Source organism: Scardinius erythrophthalmus (assembly GCF_964197995.2).
Source record: "Scardinius erythrophthalmus genome assembly, chromosome: 9".
Classification (NCBI taxonomy): Eukaryota; Metazoa; Chordata; class Actinopteri; order Cypriniformes; family Leuciscidae; genus Scardinius; species Scardinius erythrophthalmus.
The window spans coordinates 10,812,422-10,830,416 of NC_138229.1; the positions used below are offsets into that span (position 1 = coordinate 10,812,422).

Below are 17,995 nucleotides of genomic sequence, written 5' to 3' on the forward strand. Positions count from 1 at the left end.
GCAATAATGATCTAGTCATAGACTCTTAAGCATTTGCCTATTTAAATCCAAACTGGCTGGGCAGTGTATGTACAACATAATTACTAATCCTTGCTAAATAGAATAGCATAGACCAGCTAATTCTGCTGTATTCTTCAGAATCTGCTAAAGCTCTCAGCCAAGAGGGAAACACTAAAAATTAACATTTAACTGTTTTTTTTTCATTATTATTTCTTAAGTATGAGAGGTACATAATCTCACCTGGTTTGAGTGTCAGTGCACTCTCCAGATACTCGTCTGACGTTATTGGTTTATTCCCCATTTTCAGTTCCAGAGTGAAGTCAATCTTTTGTTACAGTGAATGTGCATGTTTATTGTGTATGGAGAATGGAAGGATACTGCAGCTTTTCCAGTGCATTGTTGTCAATGGTCCCTAAGCTGTTGTGCACTAGAGTGCTGCTGAGAAGAACAGCCAGACAGAAGATCCACGTGTCATGTTTCTCATCCCCCTGAAACAAACAGTCCGTCAGCTACAGAATAAGTGGCCACTTATTTACCTGTGATAGAAATATTTTATGTAATGTGTATTTTCAACATTAAATGTACAGAGAAACACAGACTAAGGATGCTCAGGTATATATGCCTACTTAACCAAAAAGTGCTTAACACAGTAGAACTTACAGTCATATGACTAGCTCAGATCATTACAAACCAATCACCAGAACAAATCACAGTGAAGAAGACTTGAGTGACATTGATTTTTACTCAGCTGTTTGATATAAATGTACATGTATCTTTCTATTCAGGAGACTCACTTGGTTGTTGTGACCAGTGATCTCCCAGCCGTGAATAAAACTTCATTTCTACAAAGAGCAACTTGGGAGTCGTGTCAGGTATATGCTGCACAGCTGAGAAACAGATTCTACGCTCAAAAGAAAACAAAAGAACATCTATGTGTGACTGAGGTAGTGATAGTAGCTTCATCGACGGGACGCCGTCACCTTACTTCAGGGAAGTATTGTATTGTATTGTATTGTATTGTATTTTTAACAACTGCAAGTTGTTTAAATTGTCCGTGGTAAAGAAGTTGGTATTAAGTATTTCCACGACAGTTTTACTACATCACACAATGTGTGGAACAGAGTTTTAATGCAATATGGCTGTCTTACAAGCACTATGAAAGATAAAATTAGTCATGCTGAAAATATGGTTTATTTTGTTGCAGTGGAGGTTTTTGCTACAGAAACATCACTGTGAATGCTGTATGGTCTTCCTCCTCACCTTCTTTACATCACCCAGTCCCTCTGTGTCCAGCAGCACCAGAGTGTGTCCTTCTTTATAGGGGTGAGGGACACACCACATCCAGATGCCTTTAGTCTTTGATTCAATAGTGCTGCCAAGAGCAAAGCCTGAGACAAATGCACACACACTCACTCACACACTCACACTCACACACACACACACACACACACACACACACACACACACACACACACACATATATATATATATATATAGGAAAATAAGTCTCATAGGAACAGTTATTTATCTGCCACAGATATTTCAAAGCCAAAAGGGATGTATTTATCAAAAAAAGAAAGAAAGAAAAGAAAAGATATTCACATATTTACGTTATAAATAAATGTAAATATAATTAAGAATATATGACAATAAAAATCACATTGTGAATAAAATGTGTAACTGCACAATTAAAAGTCTTGAATGGACATTATACTGATTATATTATCAGTATACTGATTACATTGGTAGCCTAAAATGTTTGCACTGATTTACAACCTGGTCCAGGTTCGTGGTGCGTGTTAGCCCAGTTTGTTTTTCTTGCGGTTTATGGAGCCTGGGGTGTCTACAGAGACCGCGTTTTTTTTTAATAGTGTGTTCAGGGGACAGGCAGCTAGCGGATGGTGAGGAGATATTTGCTGTATGTGACAAAAAATGTTTTGGCCTAAAAAACGCGTGACATCGCTTAGAGCACCTTTAATCTTTAATTTTTAACCTTATCTTTTCCACCATAAATTGTGCAGACAGAGTCGAGGCGTGTTCTCTCATTGGCGAATCAGTGATGCTAACACGAAAGTGAAACTAAAAGCGAAGCACCGCCAGTTCGGTTTGGGATTGGTTACTAGACAAGGTTTCCCAGAAATCGACCGTTTAACGTCAACTCCGCTGTAAATCCATATGGGCGGACACTGAAAAACAACTTATAATAAATAAGACCTGCGATTGCGTTCAGTGCGCTGTGGCTGAGAAGCATCGTGGACGAAAGAGAGAGCATCGGTATCTATTATCTCATCACAGAGTCGAGACACGTTTCACATTTAGGGTCATGTAAGTAATTGTGCAGTTACACATTTTATTCACAATGTGATTTTTATTGTCATATATTCTTAATTATATTTAAATGTATTTATTATATAACGTTATTATTTAAATAAGTATTATTTGACACTATTAATTATCTAAATATGTGAATATTTTTTTTTCTTTTTTTTTTAAATAAATGCATCCCTTTTGGCTTTGAAATATCTGCGGCAGATAAATAACTGTTCCTATGAGACTTATTTTCCTTTAGGCGGCGCACGAGGTCTCGGATTCGGAAAACACAGAGCCATGGAGAGAAAGAGTTGCGACACTCCCATAGACCTCCGTTGTAAATAATGGCGGCGCTTTTAACCGCCTACTTCCGGGATTTGAAGAGCGGAATAGTTCTAAACACTGTCATTTTGCCGTTGGACCCCATTCACTTACATTGCTGCGCGTCGAGTTGTTCCAGAGTTAAGTTGTTGAAATATCGACCTCTTTTGAATGGTCAACTGTCTATTTTGTATCAGAGGCCCTTTGCGATGCTTATACTGGTCTTCATTTGTACATGCACAGCGTAATTATTTATATTTTATGTTAGTTGTTTCAACCAATTTTCAAGCACTGCCTGCTAAATTAGCTAGTTAGCTAGCGCGACTTCGTCATTTAAGAGTTCGGTAATGAATCGCTGCCACCTTTATAGCAACTTTTATTTAATTTAATTTTTTGGGATATACTTTTCATTATGTTTTATTGTCTTGAGTGAAGCGGCTTGTGAGAACAATGCTGGACCTCTAGGATTGTTATGGCCATCACCAGTCCTGTCTGTTTCATGGATCACCTGCCCCTGATTTTTGCTTTTCTTGTTCACACAAGCACACATTTTTGTTGTCTGTCATTGTTTAATAAAAATAGTTTATTTGAAAACTTTCTTTTGTATCAGCAATGCTTAAATTCGTTTTAATCTGTTATAGTTTTGACAATGTGTATGGCTTAATATTAAAATAATATTCTTAGTCTTAACATGATAATGTTTCACGTTGTGGTCCTGGGGTGGCCACTTTCATCAGAATAAGTGAGCTAGCTTAAGCGAATTCTGAACGGACCGCCACGGCAGACCTCTTTGCGTGATCACGAAGGTAGGCTAATGGCTGAAACAAAATTTATAAGCAAAATCACGTGAATCAATAGCCTAATATAGCCCAGTTGTGCTAAAATAAATATCATGAGACGTCCATCATCAGATGAATGATATGGAAAAGTTAAGTTAGAGCCGCTAAAGCCAGTGCTACTACCCATGCGAACATGAACACTAAGCTTTTCCCTCCAAAAATATAGCCTAAAACTTGTCTCCAAATGCAAAACTGACATTAACAAAATGCAATAACAGCTGAAAAAGTACTTGGGGTGTGTTTTATTTTATATTTACCGTTCAATAATGCAATCGCTGCTGTCTGTCCCATAGAAGAACATGACAGCCAGCGTATGTTTTAGAACTATTGGGGCGTACATGAACCACGTGACAGCCTTAGCGGCGACATCAAAGAGTGTCGCAACTCTTTCTCTCTATGGCTCTGGGAAAACATAATAGACTCACATTCAAATCTCACGACGTTTGTTGTTTCTTTCCTTTGTGCTCCTAACTCGCAGTCCCAAACAAAAATGTAAATACATTTTTAATATAATATTGACCTGTTTTAATGTATTATTGCTGTTATATAATTATTTTAATACATTATATAATATATAATACTGTCTTTTACTTGTAGGCCTTTTGGGGTGTGGCGATGTCAAATGGCTAAATGAAAGTGGGCAGCATTTGTTGCCACAAGTCATAAAAGTGCAAGCTTTATTTGTTGATAAATATGTTTATAATATTATTTTATAAATAAAATATATATATACAATTTTAATAAACCATATGAGACCTATTATTATCCATTAGTTCTCCACCTTAGCAGCGTTGAAAATCAGAAAGAATACTGAAATCATAATTCTTGTAGCATAATAAAGCATGTGAGTTTTAAGAACAGAATTAACTACATAAGAATAAATAAAAAATAGGTTTTTAATGGCTAACACAGAATGAAAATGGTAGCCTACATTATATTTGAAAGTCCATGAAGAATTCATTGTTTTGAGGTATTTTGTGTCTACAGGTTTTATAAATGTCTACAGGTTTTATAAATTTTGTTTACAGTATTCTGTTTACATTAACCAAATGACTATTTTCCCCTTTAGCAAACAGGAAGAGCTAGAGAGAGCCAGCATGTCTAATGCCAGACCAATGTCTTCACCCATTTGTTTGGTGGAGAATGTGAACGGATCTCTCCGCGTCTGTAAGGATGCCATTGAGCTCCTGAGTAGAATCAATGAGCCGGTGGTGGTGGTGTCTGTGGTGGGACTCTACCGTACGGGGAAGTCCTACCTTATGAACCGCCTGGCAGGACAACAGTCAGGTGAGAGAACTGTTTAGACACGTTAAATTAATGTGTGAATATTAGCTAGATTGTGCTAATAATAATAAAAACTCGAATTGTCTCAGGCTTTGCTCTTGGCAACACTATTGAGTCAAAAACCAAAGGCATCTGGATGTGGTGTGTCCCTCACCCCTGTAAAGGAGGACACACTCTGGTGCTGCTGGACACAGAGGGACTGGGTGATGTGGACAAGGTGAGGACAAGGATTGAGCTGTAGATTTGTTAATATTGTTAAATGGTCGATGCTTTGATTTTGAAGACTCTGTGTTTCAGGGAGACTCTAAGAATGACAGCTGGATTTTTTCTCTGGCTGTTCTGCTCAGCAGCACTTTAGTGTACAACAGCCGTGGCACCATCGATAACAATGCAGTGGAAAATCTGCAGTATCCTTTAATCAGCCACTTAACCCATATAATCTTTCAAATATACAAACATACACTTTGCAAGATAAAGTTATTTCTCAATGTGCTGCAGCTACGTTAGTGAGCTCGCCGAGCAGATCAAGATCAGATCGACAGAAGCAGCAGAAGAGGAGGAAAATGAGGATTCTCAGTTTGTGCAGTTTTTCCCATCATTCATCTGGGTGGTTAGAGATTTCACCTTGGAACTGGTAATTGATGGAAAGAAAGTGACTCAGGACCAGTACCTTGAGTTTGCCCTTCAGCTGAAGAAAGGTATTTATTGATAGACATTCTATAAACATCAAGCACCACCAGTATGTGGATTTTAATAATTAGTCACTAAATATGTGACCCTGGACCACAAAACCAGTCTTATGTGTAATTTTTTTTAAATTGAGATTTACACATCATCTGAAAGCTGAATACATAATATTTCCATTGATGTATGGTTTGTTAGGATAGGACAATATTAGGCCGAGATACAACTATTTGAAAATCTGGAATCTGAGGGTACAGAAAAATCGAAACATTGAGAAAATCGCCTTTAAAGTTTTCCATTTCTATTGGCGATAGTGCTGCATCCATTCACAAAAATAAATGTTTTATATATTTAAGGTGGGAATTTTACTAAATATCTTCATGGAACATGATCTTTACTTAATATTCCAATGATTTTTGGCATAAAAGAAAAATCTATAATTTTGACCCATACAATGTTTTGTTGGCTATTGCCACAAATACCCGTGCAACATAAGACTGGTTTTGTGATCCAGGGTCACATATTAACAACAATAAAAAAAATGTTGACACAATCTTCTTTGGTAAAATGTGTTATTTTCTCCTAAAAACCTAATTTAGGTGTAAATAAGAAAATCAGCGACTACAACCTGCCCCGTCAATGCATTCGAAACTATTTCCCATCCCGGAACTGTTTCGTGTTCCCATCTCCTGCCTCGCCTGAAAACATGAAACGCTTAGAAAGCTTGCAAGAAAAGGACCTTGTAGCAGATTTTCTGGAGGTCACGGGTCATTTTTGTGACCACATCTTTCAAAAGAGTTTTGTGAAAACACTGAAAGGAGGACACAGAGTTACAGGCAAATGTGAGTGTTTTACCAATTTAAGTTATTGGAAATCTTCAGTGTTCAGAGTGTGAACTTCAGACCCATAAGCCTTTATATTTCTGAAAAGGTAAAATGTGTTTGTGTGTGTTGTCAGTGCTCGGGCACCTGGTTGAGATTTATGTGGATACAATCAGCAGTGGGAAGGTGCCCTGTCTGGACAATGCAGTGGTTGCTCTCGCAAATCTAGAGAACCAGGCAGCTGTTCAAGAAGCTTTGAAAGTCTATCAGAGTGGGATGGAAGAGGTAAGACACAATTTTCATATATGTGACCCTGGACCACAAAACCAGTCACATGGGTAATTTTTTTTTAAATTGAGACATATACATCGGTTTGTTAGGATAGGACAATATTTGGCCGAGATACAATTATTTGAAAATCTGGAATCAGAAGATGCAAAAAAATCAAAACATTGAGAAAATCGCCTTTAAAGTTGCCCATTTATGTTCGCCATTGATTTTTGGCATGAAAGAAAAATTGATAATTTTGACCTATACAATGTATTGTTGGCTATTGCCACAAATATACCTGTGCGACTTGTGACTGGTTTTGTGATTTTTACATATCTAAAGCTGATTTGATATAATGTTAAATAAAATGACACATAAACATACATATACAGGTCACTTACAGCAGGCAATAGTTTGAATCATAATGTTATCCATTTAACATGTTAATATTCAGTAAATAAATAAAGCCTTTGTCAAATTCACAGAGTTATTCTTTTTTTATTTAAATACTTGTATTTAATTGTTACAGCCATTCAGTGACAAAGCATGCTGTTCTTTGCAGGTGAAGAACAAGTTCCCAGTAAATGTGGATGATATTTCCACAGAGCACCAGAAGTTCAGCAGTCTGGCCACCTCTGAGTTTATGAAACGCTCCTTTAAAGATGAAAAAGGAGAACACCTAATAAAACTAGTGGTGAGTTTCAAATGCACAATTATACGCACACTCATTATAATGCAGCTATATTCTTAAATATGCAAACGTTTGTTAATTTAATCATTATGCTTTATTTTGAATTATATTTAGTGGAAGTATTTAAATATTATCCTTGTGAATAGAAAATATTTGTATTTTAGGGAAGTTGGAGGGGGGCGTAGATGGTTATTTATTCTTAACCAATAACTCAGCTTGTATAACAGACTTTTTCCATTGTGTATATGTGATGTATGTACTGTATATGTGTGTATGTATGTTTAGGAAAACATAGATGTACACTATATAGGCCTGCTGAAAGAGAATGAGATGGCGTCAGAGAGAAAGTGCCAAGATCTGCTGAATAATCTGTTCTCTGACATGAATAAACGGCTGCAGAATGGAGAGTACAGTCAGTCTGGAGGATATGAGCTGTACTGCAGAGACAGAGACGCCATCGTTGAGAAGTACCGCAGAGAACCCAACAAAGGTGTATCGGTGAGGACACTTTCAGTGTGTGTTTTTACGAAATGGTTCTTTAAATACACATTGGGTTATGAGTATGTCTATAGATGTGCTCTAAATATATATGTTTATGTGCAGGCTGAGGCCGTGCTGAACAAGTTTCTGAATGAGCGAGGAGCTGAAGCAAACAGTATCCTTCACACCGATACAAAACTCACTGAAAACGACAGAAAGATGCAAGGTAGGTCTTTACCAACCGTATGAATATTTGTAATTCATTAGGCGGTTTCATCCTGCAGCATTTGTTATTAAATAAATGCATATAAAATGGAAACCAAACCCAAATTCTTAATGCATCTTGAAGTTCAGATTCAGGAGGTTTAAGTTCAGAAGTTCAGATTCAGGAGGTTTTAACACAGGGGCAGTTGTAGCCTAACGGTTAGAGAGTCACACTGGTAACCCAAAGGTTGTGAGTTTGATTCTCAACACCAGCAGGAAATGACTGAGGTTCCCTTGAGCAAGGCATCTAAATGGCTGCCCACTGCTCTGTGTGTGTCCACGGTTTGCAGTGAGCGTATGTGTGTTCACTACTCACTTCTCGTAATGTGTGTACTAACTTAGATGGGTTAAATGCAGTGGACATATTCCGAGTATGGATGACCATACTTGGCTGTCACTTTCACCATTTCACTCTCCACTTTCACTTAGCATCATGTTTCACATCATTTCTCTCCTTTTTTATTGTGACTGACAGAAGGAAAGGAGAAGAATGATCTGCTGGAACAGAAGTGGAAAGAAGAAGAGGAGAAACGCATTGAGAGTGAACGAATGAGGCAGGCAGAAAAAGAGCGGCAGGAGGACCGAATGAGGCAGATGGAGGAGAAGTTCAACCAGGAGATGGAGCAGCAGCAGCAGGAGATGGACAGAGCCATTAAGAGCAAACTGAAGGAGCAGGAGGAGATGCTAAACAAAGGCTTTAGGGAGAAAGCTGATTTTCTGGATCAGGAGATAAAGAATCTTAAAAAAGAAAAGGAAGAGAAAAGTTCTGGCGGTTTTATGAAGGAATATCTGATGCCTCTTGTTGAAACTGCAAAAGAAATCCTTCCTTCCATACTCCAATACAAGATGCTGATGAAAGGACTCAAAACTAAATAAATACCCCTTCAGTGCAAATCACTGTTGAATTACAAATTGATTCATTTTATAGTTATAGCTTATAAAACTCAATCATGCGTAGGTTTTATTTAGTAAGATTATATTTAGTTTATTGAGTAGAGTCACTTATTGTACTGTGCACAAACATTGTGTTCTGTGTTGCTGGTTAGTTTTAAGCATGTAGTAAGACATACAAGTTTGCTTGTATTTAGTAGACCTTCATTTCACATAGCCTACTGTTTGTGTTTGGATGTAACCACTGCATTCTTCAAACTATGTTACAATCATTAAATTCAGAATAAAATTCATCATTGGTTAACTTGTACGTTCATAAACCTTGAAGCTGTTGTCGTCACAAACTCCTTTTCCCATTTTTTTCAATTTGACTCCCGACCTCAGCTTTAGAATGTTAACAACAACTTCAATCCTTTTATTATTTATTATGAACAAGGGTGAGGATTTAGAATTCAAGAAATGGTCGCATTTAAAGTTTGAACCGCGCCATCATGACATACATTTGTAGGCCAAACCAGAAGGCTAATTTTTCATGGGTTCTCAGGAATTTCCTAGTGATTTTTAGAATAGCTGATGTGTAAAATATGGTCTGTGATGAACTTTACTTGGAGAGACTGTTCCATAAAAACAGTCATACCTAAAAATGAATTGTGAAGCCCAACATGCTTATTAAGTTGCTATAACAAATTCAAGTTCTGAATGGTTGTAGTTGCTGTCCTTATGTTGTTGGCACAGATTAGAATAACAAGTAGGGTTTTGTTTGATTTACATCATTTCTAATACATTTTGAGTTTAATTTATGGTTGTAAATTCTTACACTGAACCTACCTGCAACCAAAATTCATCCTTTAAAAAAGTTTGGACTTCAGTTATGGAAGTTTTCTGTTACACTCTGTTACAAAATCTGTGACACTCAAATCTCTTAGTAACTCTTGCTTACTTTTAAGCTCTGTTGGGTGCAATACAGTTATGTGCTACTATATTTAGTCTGCAACACAATTAGTCTGAATCAAATATAATATTTTATTATATTTCACAGACCACTTTAAGCCTATAGGGAAGAATATTTTATCTGAGTACAGGCAAAAAAAAAAAAAAAAAAAAATATAAAAGTGGTAGTGTTAACTAAACCTTTGAACACAAAAAGTACAATTATATTGGCCACTGACAAGGCTTTTCTTAATCTGCCAACTGGACACATATATTGGCCAAAGTCATAATCTCAATATGGCCAAATATCAAACTATACATTTGAAGGTTCCCAGCAAGATTTACATCAAAATTCACAGATTATGTGAATCAGTTTAAAGTTATATGGAAAAGTTCACATCACTCTGATCACACAGCTTTGTTTATAGTTCATAACATGTTGGTGGTGCAAGCTTGGCAGTTAATAAACTGGGCTTTAAACATGAATGTCATCTAGGAGAACAGCAACTCAATTTCACAAGCAATGACAAGTAACTGCAGGACAATTCAAGATGGTTGGAGAATAATACATATAGCCTATGTTTAGGTGAGTGTGTGTGAATAATGTATATTCATTATCGAAACCATTTTGAGACCATGGATAGACCAAACCCAGCTGCTTTAGGGATGAAGCCTGGCAAGAACAAAGTCGCCGCAGTGCCGATACCATCCAAAACCTTGCTCACCGTGGAGGGTTGGGATGTCTCCTGTTTATTCATGTCAGCTTTCAGGTTGTCAATCTCGCTCTGCATCCGGGCAGCTTCCTGCTGAAAGCCCTGCTGTAGAAGAGTTTCCTTCTCCTGCAACACAAACAGCATCTGAATAAAGAATGTCTAATCCTAATCTTGACCAAAAGCACATTCAGTAAACCTCAAAAACTCAGACAATACATTCAATCAAACATGTCAAAAATCACCCATATTCTATATAGTTAGCAACTTAGCATACACACATTTGATATGTTCTACATTACTTCTTACTTTTGTTTATTCTGTATATTGATACTTTGCGGTCACGTGATATCTGGCGGGCAACAAACGCGGTTAGTGCATCCAATTGCACAACAACTATCTGACATGTCGTGTACACCTCAAAACACCAACTTTTGTATATTAAAACTGGCAACGTCCTGGCAAGATCCTTGATTAGTTTACTGGTTTTCGCTGCTAGAGAATGACATTCTTGCCCGCCAGACAGTACAACTGACGTCACGTGCAAAGTATCAATATGCATTAAAATAGTATGACTTAAATAATACATTTGCTGAAGTGCTGCTTAATTAAATAATTTCTTCTTATTTAATACTCTTATTCATAATGGTGCTTGCCAGCAGCAATATATTGGGATTCCAAAAACATTATATAACATTGAATATCCCTCCAACTTTAAGCATTACACCTTTCAAGTAATTCAGACCAAACAGCTTAATGTACAGACTCTATTCAAACCTTTAGTAAATTTTATTATAAAAAAAAGAAAAATCTCCCATATTCCATTGAAAGAATGTTCACCTATTCAAAAATAGCCTACCAACAGCAATCTGAGTTTGTGATGAAATTCATGCTTTTCCTACATCGATTTGCATACCTAATTGTGACTGTTTTTTTCTTAATTCTACTTGTGAGAATTTTTAGAGTGAGTGTATTCTTACCCTCAGTTTGGCTTCCAGGACTTGTTCATTGTCTCTCCTCATTCTCTCTTGCTCTCTCTCCATCTGATGAATGATCTGATTCAAATGCTCATCATGGGTTCTCTGCATGTCTTTAAACGCCTGCTCTTGTAACCGGTTCTGTTCCTCTAGGCCTTTTTGCCGCTGCTCTAAGATCTCATTCTTTAATCTCTGCACTGTATAGCGAAAGAGAAAGAGAAAGTTTACTCATTCTGACCCAACAGCTAGACAATACACACATACACACGAGAAGTATATAGTAATGAAAGTGAGATCTACTGCAGCTATAAGTTAATCACAAAATCTGTTTGTTTCTGTCCTGTGCTCTGATTAGTCATTGTACAGTCTATCACCGAGAGCCTTGACTGACAGAAAAGTGCAGATGATTTGAATTGTACCCTCTTTTTCCTGTTCCGCCTCACTGAGAGATTTGTCGGCTTGTAGAATCATATTTCCAACCTCTTCCTTTGCTTTCAAATGCATACTCAACACTTCCTCACACTGTGAAAAAAAAAACATTCCTAATCATTCAAAATATCTGTTCCTTAAAAATGGGAGTGTTGTTTTGATAGCAACAAATCATATTTAAAGGAATAGTTCACCCAAATAAATAAGTTGTTTTTTATTTATTTATAATTTACTAACCCTCATGTTGTTACAAACCAACATGGTTTCAATTTTTGAATGTTATAAAAATGTTATTTTATATACAAAGTTCTTAGTTACATCATAAAAGTATCCTGTGCACCATTTTTCATATCTTGTAAAGCCTCATCATATTGCATAACTTGGAAAATCAAGTCTAACACATGAGTCATGGTGTTTGTTTGCTTTTTGCCCTATTTCAAGTTTGACAGTCCTGATCATTAATGTTTGAATAAAAAGAACATTCTTCAAAATTTCTAATTTTATGCTTTAAGGAAAATAACAAAAGCAAAGATTTAGAAAAACATGAGAGTGAGTAAATTATAGAAATTTTTGTGTTTCAGTTTCATGACTGTTAGCTGTTGTCATGTTATCTTTAATCTTTATCAGCATTATGTTTATCAGTGCCGTTTCATGCTGTTATGACCATCCAGAACAATAAAATGCAAACAAAGCATGCATGTTCTGTACCATTATTTGTGACTGTGTCCTTGCTCTGTACTCTTCAGCCAGCTGTGCGAGCATGTCTCTGTACTGCCGGTATCCTCCAGGTTTCAGGTATAATCCGTCAGAAATGCCTTTTTCCAGTTTATCAAACACCTCATGCAGAACAGACTCACACTGCATTTGAGATGCTTGATGATTCTGCAGGCACATGTCTTCATATTCATTATGAATCTTCCTCTAAATTGTGAGAAGCAAGAGAGAGAGAGAGAGAGAGAGAGAGAGAGAGAGAGAGAATCATTTAACATCATTTGTTGACATCATTTAAAGCTTAATTTGTATTAAACATGGATTTTTTCTCTAAATGTATAAAAAGTTAGCTAAATCTTATCGCCTCTATGCAAATACAACATAAAACACAACAAGAATTAAATTTTACCATGAGCTCTTGTTGGTAGATCTGGTCATTGTCATTGAAGGACATGGTGATGAAACCTTCAATGGCTTTCTTCTCTGCGTCTTTGTGGATGTTGGACAGATCTGCAGGGTCCATGGGAAGCTGAGCCATGCTGAGTAACTCGGTCATGTAGGACTCCAGGGCCTGATCCACTGCACGGACGTTCTGGATCTTAGCCAAAGACACGACTGCGTTCTCCAGACATGGAACCTTCCCGCTGCGGATAGCCTCTACGTAAACCTCAGCAAGATTTCCCAGAGCTGTCAGGAAACACAACTCGATAGTTCAGCTAACCCTCTTTGTTTTTATACAAAGTCCATTGATTCTTGGTTCTTAAAAGAGATTAAAAACTTTTATAAATTTGTTCTCTATGAGGGTTTCTAAGGTGGCACACACCTGCTCCAGTAATTGTACGGCCTCCGCAGACGACTTTTGGCTCTGCGATGTCGTAAATGTAACGGCAAAAAGTTTTTGCCTGCTCAAGGAACTCTGAATCCAGATCTTCCTCGGCCAGATCCTCCATTCTCCTCATGTTTTGCGTACTAGCCGGCCGAGGGAACACAAAGCACTTTCTCACCGCAAAGAAATGACGCAAACAGCGCCGAGGCAGGTTAAACCTCTCAGTCTGAGGTGAGTTCCCTAAAAAAGTACAATTATAAATAACATAATTATGAAATCATAATATATACTGTATACATTATGGGTGCTTCTCAAATGGAAGGCTGTCCTGGTAAAGTTGCATATCTCAGCTGCCATGTCATCATTACATCTCAATTTGAAGGATCCTTGAAAGGCAGCCTTCATTTCGCATCCTTCATTCAGTTCATTTTGAAGGATGCATCAAGTGTATCCTTCACATCCTTCAATTACCCACAATCCTAAGAGTTCATTATGAAATGCAAGACAAAAATAATGTTTTCAGAGATAAAGGCATGTTATCTTTAGTTTTGGTGTAAATTGATCACCTGACAACAAACAGTCAATAATATAAGCCACTGGGAGACCAAAGACGGATGTCATTAAATTTTTCCAAAATTAAGTTTTAACCATGTTTTCGTGCCTTGACCGTGGGGGTGGGAATAGGTTTGAAGTAGCCATGCATTTACTAGACCGTTTCATTCTAGCGTTCAATGCTGAGGAGGAGTCTTTAAGCCTATGAAGGACTGGACTAGGAAGGACACAGCATCACGAGGAATAGGATAAAGCCTTCTGTTTGAGAAGCACCCTATATCAGTGATCAGTCTTTCTTAACCCTGTTCCTGGAGGCACAGCAAGGGTGCGTTTGGGATTTGGGATCAGCTCCCTAGTTCAGTTATCAGGGTACTGATCAGGGAGTCGGCCATTTAAAATCCTGTCTCAATCGCAAAATCTTCCAGGGAACTGAAAATAACATTAAAAATAATGCCAGAAAGATGTCAGTTCTGCTGTTATTCATGAATACCAGTAGTTATTAAAATACGTTGTCATGTCGCTGGAAATAGAGTCATCAGTGGCCCAATGTGTAGTGAGCCAGGATCCTTACCGTCCTGACCAATGCTTGAATTCATGAACAGGATCTACTGATTTACTAGCTCGGGAGCTGATTGAGACGCACCCCAACACTACACATTTTCAAATCCTACTAATCACACACACCTGATTTAACTCATTAGTAGAGACTTCAAGATCAGTAATATATGGGTCAGATAAGGGAGACATCCAAAATGTGCACTGTTGGTGTGCCTCCAGAAACAGGGTTGGAAAACACTGTATTATATTACGAGAGCCAATTTAAGCTAAGCCAGAGGAATGAGTTTGGGGAATTTTTTAGGGAAAACTTGTTTATTTGGAGACAGTCATTATTTCTGCAATTATGACTAACGTATCACTAGCTGCACACTGTAGCTTTAAGACCATTGTAGAATTTCCTGTTATCTAGTTCAGATTGGACTATAATAATGTTTTTCAACAGGACAAAACTTGACTGTGATGGCATTTTTGGCTGTAGGTAAAAGAGTATGTTTTTGTCTCACCTGGTTTGAGTTTCAGTGAGCTCTCCAGATACTCATCCGATGTTATTAGGTCATCCCCCTTTTTCAGTTCCAGAGTGAAGTCACGAACAGCCCAGACAAACGATGGGAAAACACGCATGAAATCTTCTGACTCGTCCTCGTCTCGACTCACTTCTGCCTTCACACGAATGTTCTCCGTCAGCTCTGTAACGTAGCTATATTAAGCTCTGTTCAGGAAGAATTACACAAATGCTATGAGAGTGTTTTCAATTCTTTTGTTACAGTGAATGTGCATGTTTATTGTGTTTGGAGAATGGAAGGATACTGCAGCTTTTCCAGTGCATTGTTGTCAATGGTCCCTAAGCTGTTGTACACTAGAGTGCTGCTGAGAAGAACAGCCAGACAGAAGATCCACGTGTCATGTTTCTCATCCCCCTGAAAAAAAAACCAGTCCGTCAGCTACAGAATAAGTGGCCACTTATTTACCTTTAGTAGCAAAAGACCATTCAGTTTAAAACCGATGTGTCATGTCTAAATAATTCTGTGCAGTGAATTTTCTCATCTATTAAATGGAAAGTGAAAGCACAAGACTAGGTGATATTAGACTAGAGATAATGTTGCTATGGATGCAGTTTTACTCCTCACCTTCTCCACGTCACCCAGTCCCTCTGTGTCCAGCAGCACCAGGGTGTGTCCTTCTTTATAGGGGTGAGGGACACACCACATCCAGATGCCTTTGGTCTTTGATTCAATAGTGCTGCCAAGAGCAAAGCCTGAGACAAATCACAATGACATTTAAGGATGTCCAAGAGGAAAAACACATTTTTAAATCTACTCGCCAATCCAGAACTCAAGAAATATAATATTTGTATTCGTGTTGGTTTTATATGTTTATACGTTAAAAACGTCATATAAAAAAAAAAAAAGCTTTAGATGATATCCATCGTTTGTGATACCATTTACAGTTTTATGATTGTCACAAAATGGTTTCCTGCATGTTGGTAACACAACCTGACAAAAGTTTTCTGAATATCAATAATATTTTTTGAAAAAAGATCCAAAAAGTTAAAAGCCTTTATTCGCATCATGGCTCACTCTCGAAACATTAGAAAATTACTAAAACACTACACACTGATGCATTTCGGCCATTCAGCATTCATCATAGTGTCAGGTACAAAATGAATCACAGGTGAAGATGTAAATAGTTACTCAGTAGAAATAGGAGAAACCAAAATAATCATTACAGATTGACCTATAATATTGTTAACTATTACAAAGTATATTCACAGTTTTTAGTTGCAGATGCCATTGTTGAAATGCTTTATTCAGTCAGTTATGATCAATTTATTCAGTGAGCAACAGTGTCAGGGAGGTTTTACTGAGTGCACCTTTTATACTTTTTCATCATTACAATCTCAGGACGGTTGTTTCACTGTAAAATTGTTTACTTTATGCCCCACAAAATATTTTGTGAATACATTTTAATTTAAGGTATGAAATTCATTTGAATAAATCTGAATGAATTGTCCAGGGCACAGATTTTTAGCATAAAGACCCTTATTCTTACTATTAATATTTTAACTTATATTTGTAATATATAATTGTTTACATGTATAAATGTTCCCATCTTAATGCAGTTAGCTACTATTTTACACATACTCATTTACCGTGCGTCCTACAGTAGGCTACTACTGCACAACATGAGTCTTTCAGCAGTTTCTCTCACCTGACTGTTGTCCTGCCAGGCGGTTCATAAGGTAGGACTTCCCCGTACGGTAGAGTCCCACCACAGACACCACCACCACCGGCTCATTTATCCCATCCAGAATGTCTTTGGCCTGTTTCCTAACACACAGCTTCCCATTTTCATCATTTTCAATGAGACACACCGGAGCGGACATGAGACCGCCACACGCCATGACTCTGCGAAAAAACAAAAAACAAAACGCTAGATAAAAACACAATTAAACAAAGCCATTCCCGCAATTTCATACGTAGTCCTACACATAAAAGATTAAATCTGAATGTTTAATACCTTATTGAAAGTGCGATGGAGCAAAGGAGACTTTCTGGCGTTAGCGAAGATATTTGTTGTTTTATCAGCAGAAAGCGACTGCACGGTTCATTACTTCTAGACTGCACGAACCCGTTAGGTTGAGGCTCCTCCCGTCAGTAAATTTGTTATTCTGAGTCATTCCCAGACACGCTGAAACGAGTGAAAGTGAAAGTAGCTATGCACCACTTGGGTGGGGTGAGTTCGCTCAGTCGAGGCAGGGGTTTCATAGAAATCATCCATTTTACTTAACCTGCTAAACATAGACTCTGGGTTACTGGCTACAAAAAAAGGAACTGTATTGCACTAATTACTATTATTACGTGCCAAACGTTTCAGAGGGTCGAAATCGAAAACCCATGATATTTCATTTTAGGGTGAACTATCCCTTTAAGACAGGCTACAATATATATATATATATATATATATATATATATATATATATATATATATATATATATATATATATATATATATATATATATATATATTGCAAAGTATAAAATAGGTCTAAGACTTTTTCCTGCAGGCTACTAAAAAAAGCGAATGGTATAGGCCTGTCAGGTTCCTTTTCTGTGCCCGACATGGTAAAGTGTTGTAATGTCTCAGCATTTCTGCCGTGTTAATTGCACATCTGTACAGTTTTCTGTTGCTAGTGTGATAGAAATATTTTATGTAATGGGTATTTTCAACATTAAATGTACAGAGAAACGCAGACTGCAATAGCCTACAATACAATCCTTCCCTGAACTAAGGTGACGGCGTCCCGTCAAGAAGCTACTATCACTACCTCAATCACACATGAGCACACAGGTCTTTAGCATCTATACACTCTCACCGTCCTTCTCAGGTGTACGCTGGTCCGACACAGGAACATTAATACTAACTCAGAGTATTACAGCCTCACCCCGA

The 17,995-nt window shown here is 37.5% G+C and overlaps 2 protein-coding genes across 6 annotated transcripts; one reads left to right on the forward strand and one right to left on the reverse strand.

The window, feature by feature from the left end:
- Positions 1–2,061: 2,061 nt before the first annotated feature.
- gbp1 (guanylate binding protein 1) lies at positions 2,062–9,196 on the forward strand. Of its 5 annotated transcripts, none has more exons than XM_081374269.1 (11): positions 2,062–2,325; positions 4,540–4,757; positions 4,844–4,971; positions 5,052–5,161; positions 5,253–5,452; positions 6,038–6,280; positions 6,396–6,544; positions 7,092–7,223; positions 7,506–7,718; positions 7,824–7,926; positions 8,440–9,187. In XM_081374269.1, the coding sequence occupies exons 2-11, from the start codon at positions 4,568–4,570 to the stop codon at positions 8,838–8,840; spliced, it is 1,869 nt and encodes a 622-aa protein (XP_081230395.1). In that variant the 5' UTR covers positions 2,062–2,325; positions 4,540–4,567; the 3' UTR covers positions 8,841–9,187. The 5 variants fall into 5 exon arrangements, with proteins under 5 accessions (XP_081230395.1, XP_081230397.1, XP_081230396.1 ...); XM_081374271.1 differs by having other exon boundaries at positions 2,070–2,325; positions 5,262–5,452; positions 8,440–9,196; XM_081374270.1 differs by having other exon boundaries at positions 2,245–2,325; positions 4,547–4,757.
- On the reverse strand, positions 8,932–17,283 carry gbp2 (guanylate binding protein 2). The gene is made up of 11 exons (XM_081374274.1): positions 17,066–17,283; positions 16,757–16,953; positions 15,676–15,803; positions 15,356–15,465; positions 15,052–15,245; positions 13,436–13,678; positions 13,022–13,299; positions 12,610–12,822; positions 11,892–11,994; positions 11,476–11,669; positions 8,932–10,624 (listed from the first exon to the last, which is right to left on the reverse strand). The coding sequence occupies exons 2-11, from the start codon at positions 16,947–16,949 to the stop codon at positions 10,400–10,402; spliced, it is 1,881 nt and encodes a 626-aa protein (XP_081230400.1). The 5' UTR covers positions 16,950–16,953; positions 17,066–17,283; the 3' UTR covers positions 8,932–10,399.
- Positions 17,284–17,995: the final 712 nt, after the last annotated feature.

Bases quoted from the DNA above. Each gene is read 5' to 3' on its own strand.
- gbp1 (XM_081374267.1), top strand. From the start codon at position 4,520: ATGACTATTTTCCCCTTTAGCAAACAGGAAGAGCTAGAGAGAGCCAGC. The intron at 4,758-4,843 runs GTGAGAGAACTG...GAATTGTCTCAG, and splicing joins CCTGGCAGGACAACAGTCAG to GCTTTGCTCTTGGCAACACT. The intron at 5,162-5,252 runs GTATCCTTTAAT...AATGTGCTGCAG, and splicing joins AATGCAGTGGAAAATCTGCA to CTACGTTAGTGAGCTCGCCG.
- gbp2 (XM_081374274.1), bottom strand. From the start codon at position 16,949: ATGGCGTGTGGCGGTCTCATGTCCGCTCCGGTGTGTCTCATTGAAAAT. The intron at 15,246-15,355 runs GTATCCTTCCAT...AGCTTAATATAG, and splicing joins AATGCACTGGAAAAGCTGCA to CTACGTTACAGAGCTGACGG. The intron at 13,300-13,435 runs GTGTGTGCCACC...GTTTCCTGACAG, and splicing joins CCGTACAATTACTGGAGCAG to CTCTGGGAAATCTTGCTGAG.